Genomic DNA, 23,045 nt, shown 5'->3' with positions numbered 1-23,045 from the left:
GGCCCCAATGGGGGAACTGACACGCGATTCAGACGAGAGAGCTTGTGCTCTGTTTGAAAAGTAGAACGTGATATATGACGAGATTAGTGGAAAGGTTCACATACCTTACCTGCAAAAATTGCTCTGTTTATCTCTTCACAAAACTTCCTGCAAAGCATGACGGGTTTGCAGATTTGTTGATGTATGTGATACAATTATTTGAGAAAATGGGTCAGGTAATTTGTTCATCCCATAGACACCTGAGTTGCAATCAATTAAAGCAAAATTAAATGTCATTAGAGCTCTTGCAGTAAGACATGGACAGAAACTCAGATGGCTAGAGATGATAAACAACGTATCGGACTACCAAAGTTAACATATGTGTTACAGGAAATCTGTACATGTAGATATAGAATAATTGTGTGTATGTAATGTGTTGGGCAATTAAACTTCAGGCGATGTCTTTGTATGAGCAGCTAATCAATAAACAGACAATCTCGTTTTGGTGTACTGAACATTACATGTCACACAATGAGTGTTTTGTCAAAGACTATTTAAGGAGTTAAATTCTATGAAGTATCTCGAGGCTTTTGTTGGTTTAGGAACAACATCAAGCACTCATATTTTTAACCCTAATAAAACAACTGCCTCTAACTGCAAACTGAAGCCGATAGCCCCAAAATCCCTGAGTAATAAGAAAATTGTTCCAGGACCAACAAGGATTGCTGGAACTCATTCTACTTGAGTAAACTGTGTTAAAGGATTGGTTCACACAAAAATGGAAAATCTGTCATCATTTATTCACCATTGTGTTATTTCAAACCCATAAGGCTTTCATTTATCTCCAAAACACAAATGAAGATATTTTTAATGAAACCTGAGAGTTCGGGTTTAATGGACTTTCAGTGGAGGGACAGAAATCTTGGAAGATTCATAAAAAAAATCTTCATTTGTGTTTCAAAGTTCATCAAAACTTGTATTTGGAATGGCAAGAGGGTCAGTAAATAATTACCGAATTTTAAGAAAATGTTTGAGTAAACTAATCTTTTTAACCTGACACAAGTTGCATTAGTTGGCACAACTAGTTGAAACAGCCTAGAGGCAGAACTAATCAGCATCATCACCACTGACTTCCTATTAGGGACTAATTTCACATAGTTTAAACTGAAATTATGTAGTCGACTAGTCTAAAAGTACAAAACCATCAGAAGACAGTCAAAAACAATGTGTGTATATGCAATCCATTTGAAAATCCATACATAATTTCATTAGCTCTGTACTTGTACTTTGCATAATGACAATAAAGTTGAATCTAATCTAATCTAAAATACTTAATCTACGAACCAGCAGTCAAATAATTCTAGACACCTTATCATCCAAATTGTTCTTATTTTGAAAACACAAATTCCCCCTCTGACAGCAGGTGGCGCTTTTAGACAAGCAGAAATACAGCGGTTACCATGGTTAGCCCTGTAAACAAAGCAGCACTGTGCTTATAAACACTATTTTATTAGGCAGTATACAGAGATAACTTGATAAAAAAAATTAAAATAAATACAACTTTTCAGAAGAAAGTCATCTTTTCATTCATAATGTTTCCTCTAAACCGGTAAATGCACCACTTCTCCTAGTGGAAGTTTCTCCACAGAAAGTGACACGAAGAAAACGAATGCATGCATGCAAGGTCTGAGGGAAGATTAAATGAATGTGTTTTTCATTCCACATTTCAAAATAATGTATTTTTTTTCAACTAGTTGAATAGTAATATCGACAAGCAGCAGCAGTTCAGTTTAGTTGACTATTATTACAACACTAACTAGCTTCGACAAATATCTAAACGTTCATTAAACACGATTAACCAATTTGTCAATGAGGTAAGAGCAAACTAAATTTAAGATTCTCTAAAAACATATTATGCCACATCATTTTACTGCTCAGCTAAAATCTTGTTTTAAAGATATGTAGTCATTTTTACTGGAAACAAGACTGAAAACATAATTTATGCAGTGCATGAGGGTTGCCAAGAATCTGATCAGGGCTGTAATGTGTCTCTAAATGGCTCTGTAAGTTGGTTGCAATCAATCCTGGTCAACTGTTGGACGGGTGATTGGTTGGATTACATGAGCACGACACGCTTCTTCCAAACCTTTGTTTGCAACTCTATTATGGAAATGTGTTACTACTCAAATGCCTGTCCACTTACAGAAATGACCCACTACATTATTGGAGTTCCTCCATCACCTGATCAGTCCTCTTACTTCTGTGCTGATTGTGTCGGCCTCTGTAAGGTCAAAGGTCTCCTCTCATACTAAATGCCGATTCTCAACCTCTTTTAGAGGCATGTAGGAGGGAATGATGGAGACAGAGAGAAAAAAGATGAAATGAGAGACTCTTAGGCTGTCAGCCCCTCATCCATCAGGGCGGTATTGACACTGATGCACTGGCTGAAGAGACACAAAACTGAGTCAGAGAGAGAGAGAGATGGATAGAAGGAGAGAGGGAGGGAGCCCAATCCCAACAAGAGCCACTTGAGCACTGTTATCATCCGATCAATCTGCACAGTGTATGGACTGGCAACCCAGGCAATGCAGACCACAGTCAAAAACAAAAAACACACATGAAAGAATAAAAGTTGAAGAAGGATTCCTTCCACATGAGATCCACCATGCATACGCAACTGGAAGCTCTCTGGGTTTGAGACAAACATACTGTGGTAACTCTGTAGAGAGTAAAGGTGCGGGATTGATGATTAGAGATGAGACGCAGTTTAAATCTTCAAGCGGCTAATCACAGGATTAACAACCAAAGAGAGACTGAAGAACGGGGGAGAGAGGACAGCGCTGCTTTAAATGCAAATCCCTGTCTTATAAAAATCAGTTCCATTTAATAGGATTTCTAAGGAGGGATGTGCATTTCTGCAGTGAGAGAGAAGTAGGGGAAACTTAAACACTTCAAAAAGAAGAGAGAAGAATAGAAAGCACTACACCACTTAACATATATGATTGTGTGCCATTTTGAACATGCAACTACTACTCTTACTATTATTGCAATATGAATAATTTGCATAACAAGCAAGTTTCCTACATTCATTCTTTATTTAGATGCCTTGCTAATTTTATGTATTCCATTCCAGATATGACTGTGAGAGGAAATGCATGTGCGTATGACAGACATAGAGAAGAGTGACACAAATGAGACCGAGATAAATAAGTGAATCGGTGACAGAAGGAGGAATGGATAAGCTCTTTCTTTTTGCTCCAGGATAACAGAAGACGGAAGACAGAAGAGTTCCCGAGCTCTGACCTCACATGAAAGCCAGTTACCTCTCTCTCTCTCTTTTAGCTGATATTTCCTCACAAAGGGAATTAGAGATCAGTGCAGTGAACCTCACAGATCTGGCATTAGTTTAATCTCACGCAGGGGTTTGAGTTACTACAGAATCAAATCCAATCTCCCCCCTGCTGCTTCTGTTACTGACTTCACCATATTAGTCTTTACAAGTGCCAAAGCAACTCCACCCGGCCCCCCGCATCCCATCCTAGAGAATTATCAGGTACAGTTACCCAATCAGGTCGTATCGACTTTAGCAATATTCTGGTATGAAACAGGGGCCAAAATTAACACCTGCCAAATGCAAGTAAAACCAGAAATAAAGAAATGCTATAGTTAAAGCATTCATGATGCAAACTAATTAAAACAGAGGCAGGGCCTTAAAACAGTCAAAACATGAGTGGCTAGTCTTCACATTACTTTCAACATGTAATATATATATATATATATATATATATATAAATAAAAATAAAAAAGTAATGGCAACAGAGAAAAAATTCCAGATAAGATCAATGTGTTAAGACGCTGATAAACAGAAATCCAAATGAAAAGTGGTGAGAACTATAAAACACACGCCAACAAAGAGTTAATTCTAATTCTATTCTAGTCTGTTCTAAAGCTGCTTTAACGGTAATAGGGACAGAAAGATTTATTTTTAATGAATTGTTTCCTTTAATTGTAACAATTCTATTTACAGTGAGTCACTGGGACGCATTTTTTGAATATTAAAATATTTAAATAATTATAAATTATTTCATTTTACCGCAAAACCGTCTTGATGCAAGCGCTGCGACTTTTACACACACACACACACACAAAAAGTTAAATTAAATGAGAATGCAACTACCCTACACCTCAATTTAGTAATGCAAAGTACTGATTCGGTACATTAAAGTTCCTAAATCCAAGAGTCTCTGTTCCGGATTAAACGCAGGATCGCGTTCACACTTGAGAGGAAACTGGATTTGTGACACTCATCAGCCAATCACCGCGACAGAAATGCGTCAGTAACTCATTAATTGGAGCCAGTGTTGCTGTTGGAGGAGCATCACCTGCGTGTGTCTGTCACACAGCTCGGTTAATTGATTTCGGCAAGCGGGGAGCAGGTGTGTGCACCTCGCCATATAATGCGGAACTAATCCGAATCGTCCGTCCTGCGTCGATTAAGCAGCCTGCGGCAAACTGATAGACCCACCCCTTACGAAAATTAACCATGGTTTTACTACAAATAAAACCAAAAAACCATGGTTACTGTAGTTAAACCATGGTAACCACAAATTTACCATGGTTTTGCTATATTAACCATAGTTTAACCATGGTATTTGTAGTAAATCTGTGCTTTTACAAATGGCAGTCAATACGCCAAAAAACCATGGGTTACTACAGTTTTACTATAATAAAACCATGGTTATTTTTCGTAAGGGACAGCAGGCAGATACAGTCACCTTTATCCGACTGAAACCTCCGTGAACAGCCATTCGTCCTTCTATTGATCAAAACGACTACTCATTGAGGTTACTGGATGGAATGTCCCCTGACATTTCAGGACTCAAATTTCTATCGACCCAAGCCATGCATACATCGCCCATCCTCTCTGTAATTTAACATGTGCGTGTCACTTGAGCTCCACTTATGTTTGATCCACCCAACGGCGATTTTCAGAAATGAAAGAAGACAAAAGAATGCTTTAAGAATGAAATCAATGTTATTAAAGTGCATAGTCTATAGTGATTACCGGAGCAAAGAAATTATATTGATTATTAAAGAGCTCTTTAAACTGAAAGCACCACACATGTGAAAGCAGGGGCGTAGCAACCATTATAAGTGCACTTATTAAAAATAATAATAATAATAATTTGTCTCCACTTTAAATCCCCACTTTCTGAAATGTAATTATTACTTTTAAAGTAAAACCCACATCCTCCCGTTTGGAGGAGTCTCTTTGTAAAAACTGATTAGTTTAGGAAAAAACAAAACACTTAAACAAACCCAGGCTATTCAGTTGTTCTTTGCATCAATAAAGCTAAACAATTACGCCAACTACATTAAACAGCCCTCAGTCTCACAGTGCACTGGTCACAAAAACTGCACAACTAGACCATGTAACCATGCTGCTAACTGGACATAAGATTCGTGAATTCTTTCTCAGTAAGGGCCACTGAGTCGTACAAGCATGTAAAACAGAGGAATGTCCAGTCAAAACAACGCATAGCCTAATGAATACAATAACACTGCTTCTGTTTAGTATATATACTGTGTTATGACACTATTATATGTAACACTTCTTTCTCTATAAGGAGTCAACAGGTAGTTGCGTTCAATAGAATGATGGGGTTACCTTCATCCGCCACAGTTTCGAGCAGGAACTCCAGCAGGACCATAATCCAGAGCGCGCACACATTCCTGGAGAAGAGCTCCATCGTGGAGTCACGCGCGCTTCACTGGGGACTGTTTACAGAGATGGACAAACGGTGCAAAGGTTCAAGAGTCGTCAGCTGGGTCTGGCACCCATCAGGAAAGAACAATCGCACGGGGAAGCCACCAAGTCATGAGAGAAAAACACTTTCAGCTTCACGCACACAGTTGAATTATACGGAGAAAATCATCTACTGCTATATGAGTGAAGTTTGTTATAAAGATAGTGTGTGTGGGGGGGTGCGGTTTTAAAAATAATTTATAACTTTCTATGCCAAATATGCAAAATGCTGCCCATATCTTAAAATAACACAAAACCAGACTAAATCTCACAAATGAACTCTCAATCTACACGCAAACTACACGCCAGTTTTGTCCTCCACACACAGAAAAAGAAAGAAAGAAACGCCGCGCGCTCGCTGCGTGGAGCGCCTTTGTGAGGACTGCAGCTCGCTCTGTCCTAGTTTTCCACTCAGAAACGGGGTGGCTTTTTAAAATCCAGCTAATATGACAAATCCACAGGCCACTTCGGTTACTGACAGCGCGGAAAGGAATGGGGTTTAAATCCCCTTCGCGTCCTCCTCCAGCGCGCGCGTCCTGACCCCCGTCAGTGGATCCACCGCGTCCTCAGTAGCTTTAAAAACATGAATATCCTGCGGGATGTGAGCGATACTTCAATACGATCATACGCCAACTCGACGAGCGAACATCGTGTTGTTAATCCAATAGCGAATGCAGACAAATCGCGGAACGTTTCGTTAAAATAACCACGAACATGCGGTGGAAATCTCGCAGATCCTAGAAGTTACTGCGAGGCGTTGCGTGTTCAGGAGCTCGCAGTGATGTGAGGTGCTCAAAGCAGTCTCCTCCTCTCAAAGCACCTCCTCTCCTCCACTATAGGCCAGTTCACCACGGCGGTCAACAATCTGGACGAACACTATGCGTGACGATGATGTTTTGTCCGTCCAGTTAGTCGGGTCGTTGATTGTAGGTTGTGTAAAGTTGTATTTGTGTCTCTTTAGGTTATGCATTACTGTTTGAACTGTCTGTAATGATTAACGAACTGTACAGACAAACCTTTAAACTGACTTTTTATTTTCTGGCAAAATGTAAGTCCTGCACCCTGATTAAGAAAAAGGCAAATATTGAAATGCATCGCTCTTTTGAAGCATGCATGATTGAAAAAATAAATAAAAAGCCATGGAATTTTTTTAAATTGTTTTTTGCATTGTTCAAGTCAGGAAATGTCATGGAAATCATTTGATCATATCATTAATTATGCAAAATTATCTAAAAGTGATATAAACTTATTGGTATAGCTAGAGTGTGTCTCGGAGTGTGTACCTTAAAAGCACTGTACCGTAAATGATAATCATCCATGTTCCAAGTTCCATGTTAAATCGGCTGATACCATCACTGTACCACGGTACCACTATAGTTCTTTCTGTAAATATGTCTTATCAGCGCATAGATCAGCTCTTTCTGTTGACAACCCAGACCACAGCAGCCACTAACCTTTTTTTCTTTTAAATGTATGATGAAACCACACACAGGGAGCACCCCCCCCCCACACACACCCCTTTAATTCCGATGCTAATGCATCTCTGGATCCCCCTTCATCACACCTATGCGGATTGGTGTGTTATTTGGCTGAAGGATTGTACATTCACTCAGGTTCTTGTCATGCTAATTCAAGCACTTGTCTTCCGGCTGTAAACCATTATCAGGAAGACCGTGACGGAAAAGTGTGATTCTTGAAAAGCTCGGAGGGAAGAAAGTGTGAGGGCCTTTGAGAGAAGAGCTACTGGAAAAGGAAGCGAAATCATGCCGTGACATGTTTTATGTTATGTTTAACGTGAAATCTGAGGCAAGCCCATGTAAAGTATATGAGCATTCAATCACAGAAGGCCCACGGATATCTCTTCACACAAAGGATGGTCACAAAAGAGCTAAAGCATCTCACTATGAGTAGAACTCAATGTCTCAGCTTCTACAAAAACTATTTATAATGGTAACTTTGGTGAGTAAATGGGTCATGCATGCATGAGAAATGCATATATATTTACACACACTTTGTTGTCTTTCCCAGTTACTGTTTTCAGCATGAAATCAAAATGTGCCTATTTACATTTCTTATTCATTAGTGTAATTGCATTGAAAACTTATGTCTTCATATTTTTTTATGAAAATATAATAACTGGCTTTCCATTTCAGCTGACATTATCCTGACAGCATGGAGCATAACCAAGCATGTGTTAACCGCTTCCCTCCATTCACTTTATCTGCTGTGACGAATATAAAACTAGCATATTAATGCAACGATTCCGAAGAGGAAGAGGATAGAAATACTCATGTTTGAGACAATTTAAAGTAAAATGAAATGTCAAACATCAAAATGGACCTCCTTTTATTCTTTAAACACACATTTTCAGGATTTTTTTGTGGTGAATTTCATTCATTTCAATAGGAATCGCTGCGATTGGGAGTTTTGGACAAGGTAAAAAAAAAGTTCTTGAGGAAGTTTTTGAGGGTGACAAGGTCATATTTGATGTGAATTCTACAAAAGGTATGATTTTTAGAAGAAATTGAGCATGGAGGCCCACCCTTAACCCCAACCCTAAACATTACTGTTAATAGGGCATAAGCAAATCATACGAAAAGGTACGAATGAGATCATATAAATTAGTCAACAAAGCATAAAATAACTCAAAATCGTCATGAGATTGTGTTGGTGAAAGCATTATCTGCCTCTCAATTTACTTTCCATTTTTGGCTGACTTCCCTTCCGACCATGGCTAATGTTACACAGATATTTCATGATGACTTTAATACCGTCATAAGGATCATTGCAGTATTGGTCTGTTGGATGTTTCTCTGTCTGTCTGGACTCCAGTAAGAGTGAAGAGTGGGATAATGGCAATGGTAATGGTCTCGGAGAGAGGTGTGGGGGAAAGCGTGAATGGACGAGTTCAGCTACACTGTGTGTGAGGCAAGGGACAAGACAGATAGAAACCTGCATTGTGATAGCTTTCTTCAAAGTCCAGTCCTGACTTATACTGTCTGCCTCCTATAGAAGGATTTGGTTCTTTTGTGAATCACCCTAAATCTTTATTGCTGTTTCTCTGGGATGGGGCTAGAGTTGCATCTCACATGACAGCACTGCCTAAACCCTATGAAAACTACTGCATCAACACGATCAAAACTTTGCTGAATATCCTGTTTCACACAGTCTTTTACATGCCTCTCCTTTTTTACTGAGAAATCTTTGCTGGTTTTCATACAGTAAACATAAGAATAACTTTAATTTGGTCAGTTTTATTCCTCGGGGAACACTTACTGGACTGAAGCAACTTAGCTGTACTTGATTGTGAGTGCTCAGGCTTTTGAGGAACATTTATTTGTGTGTAAATGAAGCTACAGTACATGAGAGTTTGCCTAAATTTACAGTTCTCCGAAAACCTCCTCTCCATAGTAGCTCAAAAAATTCCTGGGCATTTGCATAAATTCATATATGCACGTCAGGACACATTAGGGTTGACATCAGTGACATCATCCTGGATTGACACATGTTGACCAAACCATGAGCTTTTGGTAATGTGCCCTTGATTACTCCGGGATAACTGACTCACTAATAAATGAGCTAAGTGACTTAATTATCTTTTATCCAATGCATATCTAAGTTTTCTCTTAGGATTGTTAGGGTTAAATATTTTGGGGTAAACACTGGGATCAGCAAAACTACAACCCATATGAGAACACTACAAGATTACTTCGCCAGAACCTGAGCCGAAGCATTCTGTTTACACAAAACACAGATTTATCTTTTCTGATTGATCTGTGAAAAAATGAATGTGAAAATCTCATGGAAACATGTCTTGTGCTGTAATGTTTTTATAATCAACTGATTTTTTTTTAATTTTTTTTTTGTGATGGATATCGTTGTTTTATTGTGAGTACGGATTTAACAAATTAAAAACATGTTTAATATAATTAATGCATTTAGATAATGCATGTATTTCTTTCAGTGTGTTAAAACACAAAGCAGTTTGGGCCTGGAGATTCAATGTGAAAATAGATTTTAACTTTAAAATTAAATGTGATTACTAACATGAATATGTACAATTAATTTGTCTTTTTTTTTAATTGATGGATTGCACCGACTCGAGGTGTTGTTGGTGATCTGTGATCTGTGCCTGAGCGAGTAACGGTTATGTAAATGCAGTTTTAATGCAGCAAATCTGCCACATGTACTTTTCCCTTGTGGCCTTTGAGCATCTGCATACACAGGCACGCATGTCTGCGCAAAACCTACACACCGACTTACACCCAACCAGACCCATTTTAATTAGGGACTTTTAAATAGAGACGACACATGAAAATGCTCTGTTGCCATGGTGACCAGCCAGGATGGAGAGGTGTAGTCAGGGGAATTTCCTGTGTGTCTGTGGGACACACACACACACACACACACACACACACATACGCATGCTCAGAAGCCTGGTTTCAGCCTGACCTGGTGGCAGGTATCAGTATCTCACCTGTTTGATGGCATACTGAAAGAAAACTGTGTGTGGGTTTCACTCTCCCTGCAGGATCACCCAGAACACACTCCTGCTTTAATACACTGACCCCATTCTGACTACACACACCTCAAGAGCAGAAGAACAGCATGAAACCTGAGAGATATTAATAGTTAAACTGGTGTGAGTCTTCAGATTGAATGCTGCAGGAAAGAGAGAACAGAAGAGTTAAATAACATATGGAAAAATGACCCATTTCAGAACTTTTATTCTGTAAAGAATCAAACAGCAAACCCAGGAACTCTTGAACTGCAAGGAGCATTGAAGAACCTTTTTTACAAGCTGATCTGTGATAGCATCTAGAGAAAGGGCAATGGAGCAGCTCCTTCACACACACACGTGTACCACCGTCCACCCCCGACTGTTCACACTGCATGACCTACTTCCTGTTTCAAACAATGGGCAGATGACCCGATCAGAGGGCACTGGAAACTGTGTTTGTGGGAATGTGTGTGTGGGAAGGTTCCCCTCCATCTCAAACACAGGAATGATTTCTAATCTAAAGAGGGGGAATACCATTCTTGTTTTTCTTCTTCTTTTTTTCTTCTTCTGATACCGTGCTACCAAGTGTGCAAGTTGTGTTGTATTTACACAAAATAACCAAAACAATAAAACAATGTTCTTTGAGTCAAAAGATACAATAATGTTGATATAAGGCAGTGAAGTGGTGTTATTAAGAATAATCAGTCCCAACAAGTCCCAGGTTTCCAGAGAAGGTCCACGTAATGAAAGGAAGGCACAGATATCTTCAGACGTCGATCCTCAGACGTGATGTCATCACACTGAACTCGAACAGACGGTATGTTAGTAGGGATCTTTGTATGATACTGATAGGGTTAATCTGGTGTGGTGATAACAGTGAGGCCTGTAGCTTTGTGTGCTGCGATGGTCGGTGTGTGTGATGGGTTTGTGTGATTACAGTCCGCTGGACAAACGTGGATAAACGTGTGGTTGTAGAATGAAACAATATAATCACTTCACATGATAGAACGCGAGAGATGTCGCAAACATATGATAAGAGCATATTATAGCAGCTGTTCTTTTATAACTGAAGAAATATCTTCTTGATGCATCTAACAGCATATCAAACAATTATTATTAGACTGAATAATACAATATAAACACTTACGGTCTGCAAGGAGGATTCAGGCCGCCCCATCAGCAAGGAACTTGGCATTACTGGGTCTGGATCTGTCGCTGTCTGAGTGCCTAAGGTGATTCTTAAGGCTGTCTTTACAGACCTCACTTCTCTTTCCCATGAGCTGCCAAAATGAGGTGCTCTGGGTGGATTAAACCGGAATCTGATTTGTTTTTTTGTTTTGTTTTTTTGCTAGCTGGTCTCTAATGCTGGTCTGAATCTGGGAGGAGGCATTGTCCACCTTGGAATTTTTTTCCCTGATCAGAGAGAATCTCATAGGTTTTCCCTCTTCGGGCAATGAAAGGCCTGAGAGACGGCAGGAATGAATCTCCATCCATGCGATCTGAAATGTATAAGTAGCACAACAAGGGCTACATGTAGTGCCAAATGGTAGAACTTGCCACGGATACACGATGGCCGGTTCAGATGTATTCCCATGATGCCACAGAAAGCGAAGGAAGGGTTTATCTTCATCAAGGAAATGGATTTGATGGAACATACCCTTCACGTCACTGCAGATGGCCACACAATGTTCTCGAAAGCAGAGGAACTCTTTCCTGAGTAGAGGCGTGGCGTACCTTTTTACACTATTCACATCGATCCTGATGGTTTTCTCCTCTAGGAGGTGAATAGCTTCTGCATCCTGTCGTGATCGACTGACCACTTTCTCAGATTGATAAGGAAGAGTATTCAGCTGCCAAAGCTTTTCGACTTGACGGAAGAGCTCAGCTTCAGGAGAAACACAAAAAATGAATATACATTCTTGAGTCTGCAAGTGAGGCTTAATAAGCCTTGAGGGACCTTGCAATGTCCAGATGAGCATTGTATGAACCACCGCTGGGTCTCCAGGAGGACCCAATCTCACTGGCTCAACAGGGCTTATCAAGGGAGGATAATCTGAGCTGATAAGTACCAAGGGGCAGCTTCATTCAACAAGATAGTCCAGTCTGATCCGTCGTCTAGCACAGCGTAGGTTTCTACTGACTTAACACCATTCTGAATGATTACTCAACTTAACTTCAGTAACACTTGCTTGCTACTTGTAGGTTGATTCAAGTATAGGGCCTGAGAAGCAGGGCTTACTGAACTTTCCTCCGATGTGCGGTTATTACTTTTACTCATCACATCAGCGTTGGCATTGACTTCATGAAAAACATCAAGATGCCTCCATTCACACCGCTTGCATTTCACCTGTGATGTGCATTTAGAGGAAGAATGCCCTCATCCGCAACGCCAACATCTATGCCCTGTTCTGATCCAACTCTCAATTTGCTCTTTAGTAAAGAGTTTGATGTTAGAGCACTGATACATGTAGTGGTGAATTGTGTTACAAAACGGACAATACTTTTTCGGCTTCTTCTAAGGTCTTTTTGAGTCCATGCATTCAGTCTTTGGGAGCTCTGCTGATCTCACTCTTACTGCTCTTTACCATGTAGGACAGTAGTTGGCTCTCGGGGCACAAAACCAGTTCGCTTGTCTTTGTGAACACTGTGTTTCACATGCTCAAGATAGGACCCTTACTGTGTTCCTTCAAACTGCTCACGAACCTCATATTCCATCCATTCTGCGAAATCAATCAGAGTTGGAATAGGAGAGGAGAAGTCGGCGCCGTTTGCCAGGGGGCCGGAGCCTGCTGCCATCCGCCTGAATGGGGAGGAGCAGGGAACGGGGGACTCCTGCCGGCTGCCCAAAACTGGAGGAGCCGTTTTTTTTCTTTCTCTCCTCTCTCCCCTCTCTCGTCTCTGTTGCTCCTCCTTCCATCTCCTTTTCTCTTGCCTCGTCTGTCCTACCCCCAGGTTCCCGCAGGTCCCCGTGAGCGGTCTCCCCTCAGAGGGAGGGGGGTGGAGTAGAGTGCAGTCTCGAGGGTACCCCCCGGCCTGCGAGAGGCGATGGGGGTATGTGACAAGTGGGGCAGGACAGAGAGCCGTGGGAATGGAGCGAGGCCGGTGGAGTGATTGGAAATGAGCGACACCTGCTCAACCCACCGGTCTCGAGTCCCACCACGGAGATGGAGGGATATAAAACTGGAGCAACAACAGTGACAGACGAGAGAGGACCAGGCCTGGACTTTAGTTGTGTTTGGTTTTTATTTGTGCACGTCAGTCATCCGTGAGGGGCTGACGCGCTGTTTTGTGTTTATTTTGATTATTAACGTTTGATTTGATTGTCCGCCGGTTCCCGCCTCCTTCTTCCCGATGATTATGAAGTTTTAATTCGTTACAGACGTCATTGACATTTTTAAAGACTTTTTAAAGGAAATAAGTGACTCTAAAAAAATCTAACACCCAGCAATGTGTAATTTCTTTGCATTAACATTAAAATGACTAGACAAAAAATTATAATTATAAAAAATTATATCCTGAGAAAAGTGGATTTTGAGGGGTGTACCGCCATTGACCTCCATTCATTCTGCACTCGTCCTGTGAGCGCCCTCATATGGAATCAGATTGGAACTGCAACCAGTTCAGAAGCCGGAAGTGGAGTGAGAGTGAAACTTCTCGCAATATTAGACATTCTCTTTATTTTTTTCTACACTCATATTAACTTTACTAACAAATATTATTAATACAATCCATAAGAATTCAGAAATATTAGACATTCTCTGGTATGGATATGCACGAATGGATGCAAATTCCCGTGATATCCGACCCGAAATCTTTAAAACTTATAATTATTATTTGTTTATCAGTAAGTATATCTAGGTAAAGACATGTTTTGGAACCTAGATTTTTTTTCTCTGTCATGAATAAAAATGTTTTTTAACCAAATAAGTTACATTGTGACTTTAATATTAATATTATAGTTAAATAATAAATCACTGAATATAATTTAAATAACAACAGCAACAATAAAAATAAACTGCAGAAACCTTTTCTTTTCAATTTGCAAATTTTATTTTATGATATAACTATTCTACTTTTATACTTGCATACATACATTTTAAAATTTAATTTCTTCAGTGCTTGGTATCTCAACGGAATGATTCTTCCAAAAAAAAAAAAAAGAAAAGAAATTTTGATTTATAGAAACATTTACTCACCGTCATGTTCTTCCAAACCCACATGTCTTTCTTTACAAAAGCAGATATTATGAAGACTGACAGCCTCGTTCACCGCTCGCTTTCACTGTATGGAGAAAAAAATGATGTGGTGAAAGTTAATGAAGAATGAGGCTGACATCAGTCCATAACATTCTGCCCGACATGTTTCGTGTTTCACTGAAGAAAGAAAAGTAATGGAGGTTTGGAATAACATGAAAGTGAATACATGACACAACTATAGCATTTCAAAGCAAACTACTCCTTTTGCATGATTAGATTTTTCCTTAATTTTCATGATTAATAAATAATGACATCACTAAGATCAAAACCCAGTCAGTGTTTTCTTCTATCACTATCTCTGCCCAAGTTTGTTAGTTCCTCACTCTTTATGTTTCTCCTTGACCTCTTTCAGTCTTTCTCCTTTTTATACTCCAGTCATCTCTCTCTCTCTCTCTCTCTCTCTCTCTCTCTCTCTCTCTCTCTCTCTCTCATTCACATTTAGTCTGAGAGGCATGACTGAATGCTTTCTGACAGCCATAGCTGATAAATAAAGCAATTGACAGTCTGAATGCTTCCCTCAGGTGAGACTCAAAACACACACACACACACACACACACGTTCCAATCCGTCCTTCACACTTTCACTGTAATCTCACCATATTATTTAATTTCACCTACTGTACACTACACACACATCCACACACATCCACACACACACACACACACACACACACACACACACACACACACACACACCTTGAGATGTCTGCTTGATTTTAGTGCAGTAGATGATATGCATGTGTGTGTGTGTGTGTGTGTGTGTGTGTGTGTGTGTTGTGGCTAATCACATTTGACCACACTGATAGGTTGAAAGCCCTATTTCGGCTGATAATTAATCCGTGGTGCCCTGGCGGTTAGCCGCAGCCATGAAAACACTCTCACACAGGTTAGTGTGTGTATCAGGGCGGTGAGGAAGCATCTTTGTTGTTCAGCTTCCTCACAGGAAGAGGGTGCAGCCCCTGACAGACTGAACACATTCAAGTTGAGCTCAGCTGAGCAAGCACAGAATAGACCGGGTTTTATTCAGGCATTTGTTCAGAGTAAATTAGGAGTAACAAATATCTACAGATTTGATTCAGAAGAGGCCTGGACAGTGAAAGTGGACAGGTAGCTCGACAGCTTATATACTGTACATGTTCAGAGAAGGACAGACTATTACTCTTAATATTCTACATGCACTTCTGCAAAGTGCTGAACTTGACCGTCTGTTTCCATTGTGATGGATGAAACCAGAACGAGGTGCCACACTTTTCTTCATTTGTTGATTACCTTAAATAATACTACTAATAAAACTGCAAAATGTATGTACTTCTATGATGATAACTGAATGACATTGACTAAATAAAAGAATAGATCAGACAGAAATAAACATTTGCTGACAATGCGCTCTCTCAGGCCATTCAAGATTAGGATGTGTTTGTTTCTTCATCAGGTTTGTAGAAATGTAGCATTGCATCAGTGTCTCATCAATGGATGCTCTGCAGTGAATGGGTGCCGTCAGAATGAGAGTCAGATAAAAACATCACAATAATCCACAGCACTCCAGTCCATCAGTTCACATCTGGAGAAGACAAAAGCTGTGTGTTTGTAAGAAACAAATCCATCAAGAAATTTCAATTTTAAACCATTGAAGACGAGTCTATAATCCATAATAAAATAATCAATAATACTTGTGGATTATTGTGATGTTTTTAATCAGATGTTTGGACTCTCATTCTGACGGCACCCATTCACTGCAGAGCATCCATTGATGAGACACTGATGCAATGCTACATTTCTCCAAACCTGATGAAGAAAGAAACTCCTCGAGTGAACATAATGGAATGCAGTATGGATACTTCAAAAACAGCATGTCTAATATGGTGGTCTGCAATTGGGAATACAGCCACACAGTAATCATCCATCCACACCGTAACAAAAGCTTCAACACAACACTTGTTAACATAATTATTTTTATTATTCTTGTAGCTAATTTACAACAAGCATTTCACTGAAATTAAACATTTTTATTATCCGACACTGTCATTGGTAAATCTCTCTTTTAAGATAAATCATTTAAATATACTTTTGCATCAGATGGCATTGTTGTTATTCATAATTCTTCTTCTTCTTTTTTTAATAAAAGCAATATTTTCAATCTGTTCAGGATAATTAGAATAATATGTTATAGCAAATACAAATCCATAAAATACATTTGATTCTTTCAAATAAATAAATTAATTCAACTCATAATTCATTCTAGCAAGAGTGAAGTCATACATGTCTCTTGGTAATGCATTGTGTGTGTGTGTGTGTGTGTGTGTGAGCACTTTAGTGCAGCTCATACAAACTGCAATATATGTTCTTATTTTTAATTATTTATGTGGCCAATAATAAAATTTGGGAAATTTATTTAAAGGACGCGTTTAAAAAAGGAAAAAAAAAAGAAAAAGAAAAAAAAGTGGTATATGTAATGCGTGCAAGTAATTTATTTTTTTTTTAATTATTTTATATATATATATATATATATATATATATATATATATATATATTACAATTTCACAGTAAAGTTTAATTTCTAGTTTTTAGTGAATTTTCACATTTGATTGTGTGCAGCTCCACTTTGGAAACCACAGCAAAAGCGTCAGTCTTCACACAAAACCGGATGTAAACAAAGCAGTAAACAATTCAATAATAATATAAAATCTATAAATAAATAAAACGGCAAGAAAAGAACTATCACTGCACTCCAAACACACTTAAATATTGAAATTCAAACGCAAAAAAGTCAAAAGAAAATAAGTGAAAGTAGCTTAGAGCCACGGGATCGCTCTGTATTCCTCTGCTTTCACCAGAAACCTCACGCATGATCCAATCCTCCCTTTAATATATGTTTCACTTTATCTTCTTATCAACTTTTTTTTTTTTGGCCTGACACAAACGGTGGCATTTTTTTTTCTTGTTTAGATTAGTCTCAATCAAAGTCTGTGTCCATAAATCACTACAGTTATGCTCATGGCATTGATTTACAGGAAATCTCACTTCAATCAGATGCAAACCCCTGACTGTGTTCAGGACAAACCGTCATCTTCATCCTTGAATGTGACACCCTCTGAGCTCAAAGCATCGCTGTCACTGCACAAAGGGTGAGAAAGCCACTTTATCGTCCTCTCATGCTCTCCTCAGACAGGGCTGAAGTGGGCACTTCGTCAACCTCACAGAATTATGGGCTGAAATGGCTTACAACTGAGTGTTCGGCTCTGAGAAGGGTAATTAGTCGAAGGCAGGCGTAGATTGTTAAACTTAGCTTGCTAAGAGGATTATTCTCTGGCACTACAGCCATTCATTTATCTCATTAAACATAATGAACCCACGATCGTATTCCAATAAAACCCCAGCATCATTAAAACCCACCAATTAACTAGTGATGATGACCACTGAGATGCATCGAAGTAGCCTCATTGGTTTGATTACAAGTGTTAACTCTAATCTGATACACAGCATAAAAAAAAACAAATTGTACAATACACCGTTTTCCTGATAGTATTTGTGTGTGTGTGTGTGTGTGTGTGTGTGTGTCTATGGAGCGTTTAGGCCAGTAAGGCTACGTTCACATTGCAGATGAATGGGGAAAAAACCCATTAAATTAAACTCTGATCCAACTCATAATCATTATGTGAGTAATCACTCTGGAGACACAGAAAAATGACTCGACGTTCCTGTTTTTCCGACCTGATCTCCTGAGCATACATAACTATTTTAAAGATGGCAATTTCATATGAATTCATGCAATGCATTCTGTACAAAAATTATGTAAAAAAAAAAAAAAAAAAGCATGAAGCTCTATCACACAAAACCATACAAATGTAATGGTATGAATTCATATGAATTAGCCACCAATTCACCAAAACTGTTACAAATTGCTGCAAGTTTGCATTGTATTTTCACAAATACGTACACCGTCCCAAAGCCTTCACTAACACCTATCCTGAGCTGTGATCAAGAAGAGCCACTAACAAAGCATCGACTATTATACAATGAATTATCTCTGAGATGTAAATTTCATCAAAATAACCTACTACTCATCAGAAGGTGATGCCTGATTTATCTTAGCTGAGAAAAAGACAGAGGACAGTGAAAACAACCACTGGCAAGATGGCGAGGGGTTAATAAATGATAAATAAATTCATAATAAATTTATAAAGAAATAATTAAATATCCCAATATAATTACTGAATATATAATTTATCATTTTATACAAATGCATTTAAATAAATTATTTTAGATAGATATTTAATAAATTTAATTCTCTCTCTATATATTGTGCCATTCAGCACAAGTGTGATCTTAACTGAACTGAAATCCGAAGGCCAAAGTATTAAGTTGGCTAAAATTCGTAACATTATGAGAAGATTATGGAAGAGCCTGATATTGCACATTAAAGAGCAGCCTGGAGTCATTGTGTAGAGCTGTGGCGCTCGGGGAAATAATCCATCCGAGCAAATACATTTCAGCTCAAAGGAAAACATCAATCTGGCTGTTGCAAGAAGATCCAGACAGAAGAAGGCAAACATTACAAAATCTATTGTTGGCATGTGTTTAAATGTGCCATGTTTACATGTAAGCGCAAGAGAACCAACAGAAAACAGACCCTGGGACATCAAGCGTGTGGCTTTCTGCGGTGTGCAGAACCAAAGTCACAGTCTGCGTCTTCCGGTTTTCATTCATTCATTCATTCAGGTGATGAACTAGCTGCAAACTATTTCAGGGGAACATTCGAAGGACTGAGGCAAACGTTTTAGATCTGCCAGCACAGTACTTCCTGGATTTCAGGAAGCACACGTCAAGCACTTTACATTTGAGAAAGGAATTAATCGCCCTTGATGCTGAGAACTGTGAGTGAACGTCAGTCTCTGAGTAGTCATGGTATCTTTGATATTGAAGATTTCAGCGCATTATTGATACGGATAAATATACTTTCATATTTCAGTTCAGCTTTAGTATTGTAAAACAAGCTCCTTTAATCAGGAGCGGCTCTTGAACGTCTCATTCCGGTAAAAGCCAAGGCGGTCGCCCGTCTCTCTCCACTTCCCGTGTTGATCGGAGAGAGCCAGAGGGAATCTGACAATATACAAAATTGCTTTGTAGCATCCCAGTTCGTGACGGAGTAAAAACAGCTCACCAGTCCTGTGTGAAAGGACGTTATTCAGAGAGAAAGCCAGGAAGAAACAGAGAAGGGTTGAGAGAAAGGCAGAGAAAGGAAGTTAAAAGCAGAAAAAGGAAGTTACAAAGCTAGGAAAGGGAGGATAAGAGAGGCAGATGCGGTGTGGCCAGCTCCTGTGCTGTTCCTCTCAGTCTCTGCTACTTCTCTCTCTCTCTCTGTCTGTTTCTCGTCAGCTCTGCGAGTCGGGCTCCACAGTCCAGGGCGAGCTGGGCGAGGTGGTCTGGCTCTGGCTCTGGGTGGACTCTCACAGACGCTCCCTGGTGGGAATCCAGATATAAGGCCCTGACTGCTCCTCGATCACAGTTTTCACCTTGTGATAAACCTCCTCGAAGCTGTCGCCCTCCACGATTGCTGAAAAAAAAAAAAAACATTACAGCATTTACTCAAATAAATTATGCATACAGATGTACCTCAACTCAAGCAAGTGTAAAATTAAAACAGTTATTCATTGTTGTACGAATGCAACACTGTCAGCAAAAGCGTTAACCACATGCAACAACGACAGTTCTCTTAAAAGGACAACTTATCTACTTATCAATAAAAGTAGCTTATTGAAAGGTGCATATTAGAGACTTTCAGTAGTAATATGTCCCTTTAAGGTACTACTATGAAACCTTAGGGGTACTATAGCACAATTTGTGCCTAATGCTTTTTTTAGAGTTTACATAATAAACGGTTGCATTGATTCAACATTTGTGTATCAATTAACTTTTTAGTGAAATCATTGCAAGTCATGCAATCCTTTGTTTAAATCATGGGTTTTCAACCAGGGGGTCTCGAGATGACTTAATTTAAGATATGACAAAGCACATTAAAAATCAAGCCATTTCTCACTTTAATTAACACCCCTAATTTATTATGGTTTTCTCTGGAGAATAAGCATTACAATGGTCTTGGAAAAACTCGATATATGAGGTAGCCTAACTCTAGGTGGCGCAACCTGCAAACAATCACAATATTTAATATGTGGCACAAGCTGACTGGTCTCTGCTGATTCTGCAGCCAATTAGATTGCTTGCTCAATATTTATAAAGTCTGGTTCAGTGTTTGTTGTAAGTTTGTCATGCAGTGCACCTGCATCTTAAAGCCTCCACCTCCCCCAGCTCCACCTGTCTAGATCTGCTTTGGGACTTATCTATGCAACATGGGCATATTTGACATGCTCACAGCAGCATGTCTGTGTATCTACTGGCAGTAGCATGTCCATACTTGCTCTGCAGCAGCAGCACGTGTAGCAGATGTAGTTGCACGAAGAGCACATAAAGGATGTTAACAAAGTCTTATCTATTAACACGCTAAAACTATTCAGAGAGTCGTCAAGATTGAATTATAAAAGTGTGATTTCTATACTTTCATGTAAAATAATAAAACTCCATGGTGGTTACAGTAGGTATTGCCTAGTTAATAAATGTGGCATGTGTCCTCCAGGACACTAGTGGGCGATGTGTGAAACTGTCTTACCAGAGAAGCACTCCAGGAAATCTTGCTCCAGTTTAATAGCGCGGTCCATGCCTTTCCTGGCTTGTTCCTCAGTCAGACGTGTGTTGATCTCTCTGGATAAAAGAGCAGAAATTGAAGTTTGGTCTTGATGAAGACATACACTGAGGTATGGTTAAACAGGGGTATTTTAAGTTCATGTTAATCTGATCGTTGCGTACAGGACGTTCTCCAGTGATTTGGGCCGCACGAAGATGGCGATCGGGTGAAGCTGTGCGGCCTGTAGCCTACGAACTGCATTTGCGGACACATCCAGGATACAGTGCTTTCCCTGCTGCTCACAAACACACAGACATAAATTTTAAGACTTGCAAGAAGGATACGCAAGTGCATTATTTTGTCCGAAACACTTGATCTAACCTGTTCGGCCACCTCTCGGACGCTCTGAACGCTGGTTCCATACAGGTGGCTGTTGTACTGGCCCGCCTCGATGAAACGATGGTTCTGGATGTCTTTCTCCATCTGTTCCCGAGACGACACAAAATGATAGTCCCGCCCATCCACCTCATACTCCCGCTTGGGTCGTGTCGTATCTGAGAAGAGCGGTGACATCATCTCGTGACTATGATATCCGATACGTTTAATATCGGCAGACGAAAGGTGTGCTGAAAATGACTCCTTTTGTTTGAAGTTTACTGCTTATCATAAGAGAGGAGGCTGTGGGAAGAGAAATGTTGGGCGAGCATCTAAAGAGAGTTTTGTTTTACTGAAATGAGATGAGAGATTCTATATGAATAGGATCCTGTGATTCCAGACTGAACTGGATTCTGGCCAGACATGTGGAATGCAGTCATGAAAACTGAATTTACAGAGCAACTATTGGATGAATATCCCAATGTGGATGTGGAGGAATAATCAAACGTAGGGCTGTGTAATGAGCTAAATCACATGAGACTGGATTTTAAAGATGAAGTCTGTTTTTTTTTTCTGTGTGAGTGACGCTTGAGGTGGTTTCGGCATCCGCACTATACGAGGACACAGAGAACCTCTCTTAGAGTCACTTCACCAGCATTTCACTTGACAAAAACGATCAGCATATCAAATACACACAGAAACGAAATTCTTCATGACAACCCATCAAAATAAAAGTTTGGCTTAACTTTAAGAAACTTTGACATATTATTACAATATAATGGCATGTACTAATTCTTAAAATAATAAGAAAAAATTATATTGTCAATAATAAAGGTATTGGATTTTTTAAGGAATATCACACAATTTTTAAAAATTGATAAAAATTATTTCTCAACTGTTGTGCAGCACTTTGTTTGCCAAACAATTACAATCGTGAATTTTATTTTGATTAAATTTTAAGAGATTAATAAAGTTGTTAATGTTTTTGATTGCATTTATTAAGATAAATAAAATAAAATATGATTTATGATTTAATCCTAATTAAATTTTATTTTATTTATCTTAATAAATCTTCTTTCTGGGACATTTCCAAACTCCCTAAAAACTGCAGTTGTAAAGCCCCTCCTGAAAAAGACCAATCTTGATAACACAATTTTGAGCAATTTTAGACCAATATCTAATCTTCCTTTTATAGGCAAAATTATAGAAAAGGTAGTTTTTAATCAGCTGAACAAATACTTAAACTCAAATGGATACCTGGACAATTTTCAATCTGGTTTCCGACCACATCACAGCACAGAGACAGCACTCATTAAGATAATAAATGATATTCGCTTAACTTGTGACTCTGGCAAAATATCAGTGCTGGTATTGCTAGATCTCAGTGCTGCGTTTGACACTGTCGATCATAACATACTACTAGAGAGGCTGGAAAACTGGGTCGGGCTTT

At 39.2% G+C, this 23,045-nt stretch overlaps 2 protein-coding genes across 6 annotated transcripts in view; both read right to left on the bottom strand.

The window, feature by feature from the left end:
- The window catches only part of LOC127990744 (ephrin type-B receptor 4a-like), a 38,949-nt gene extending 32,317 nt beyond the window's left edge, over positions 1–6,632 (bottom strand). Inside the window, exon 1 of one of the 2 annotated variants that reach the window (XM_052591520.1) lies at positions 5,648–6,632. In XM_052591520.1, the coding sequence (XP_052447480.1) occupies positions 5,648–5,729 (82 nt within the window). In that variant the 5' untranslated portion in view covers positions 5,730–6,632. The remainder of the gene's footprint in view (positions 1–5,647) is intronic. The other variant, XM_052591521.1, reaches the window with a different exon arrangement.
- A 9,844-nt stretch (positions 6,633–16,476) lies between these two features.
- LOC127990697 (disks large homolog 4-like) overlaps positions 16,477–23,045 on the bottom strand; it is a 116,735-nt gene continuing 110,166 nt past the window's right edge. For all 4 annotated transcript variants that reach the window (XM_052591518.1, XM_052591517.1, XM_052591516.1 and 1 more), the window contains 4 exons: positions 21,602–21,774; positions 21,403–21,515; positions 21,206–21,297; positions 16,477–20,095 (listed from right to left, as the gene is read on the bottom strand). In XM_052591518.1, the coding sequence (XP_052447478.1) occupies positions 19,989–20,095; positions 21,206–21,297; positions 21,403–21,515; positions 21,602–21,774 (485 nt within the window). In that variant the 3' untranslated portion in view covers positions 16,477–19,988. The remainder of the gene's footprint in view (positions 20,096–21,205; positions 21,298–21,402; positions 21,516–21,601; positions 21,775–23,045) is intronic.

The sequence above is a fragment of the Carassius gibelio genome, chromosome A5 (genome assembly GCF_023724105.1).
Source record: "Carassius gibelio isolate Cgi1373 ecotype wild population from Czech Republic chromosome A5, carGib1.2-hapl.c, whole genome shotgun sequence".
NCBI classification, from domain to species: domain Eukaryota; kingdom Metazoa; phylum Chordata; class Actinopteri; order Cypriniformes; family Cyprinidae; genus Carassius; species Carassius gibelio.
The sequence above is the reverse complement of the archived record's forward strand: the minus strand, read 5'-3'. Positions and strand labels throughout refer to the sequence as shown.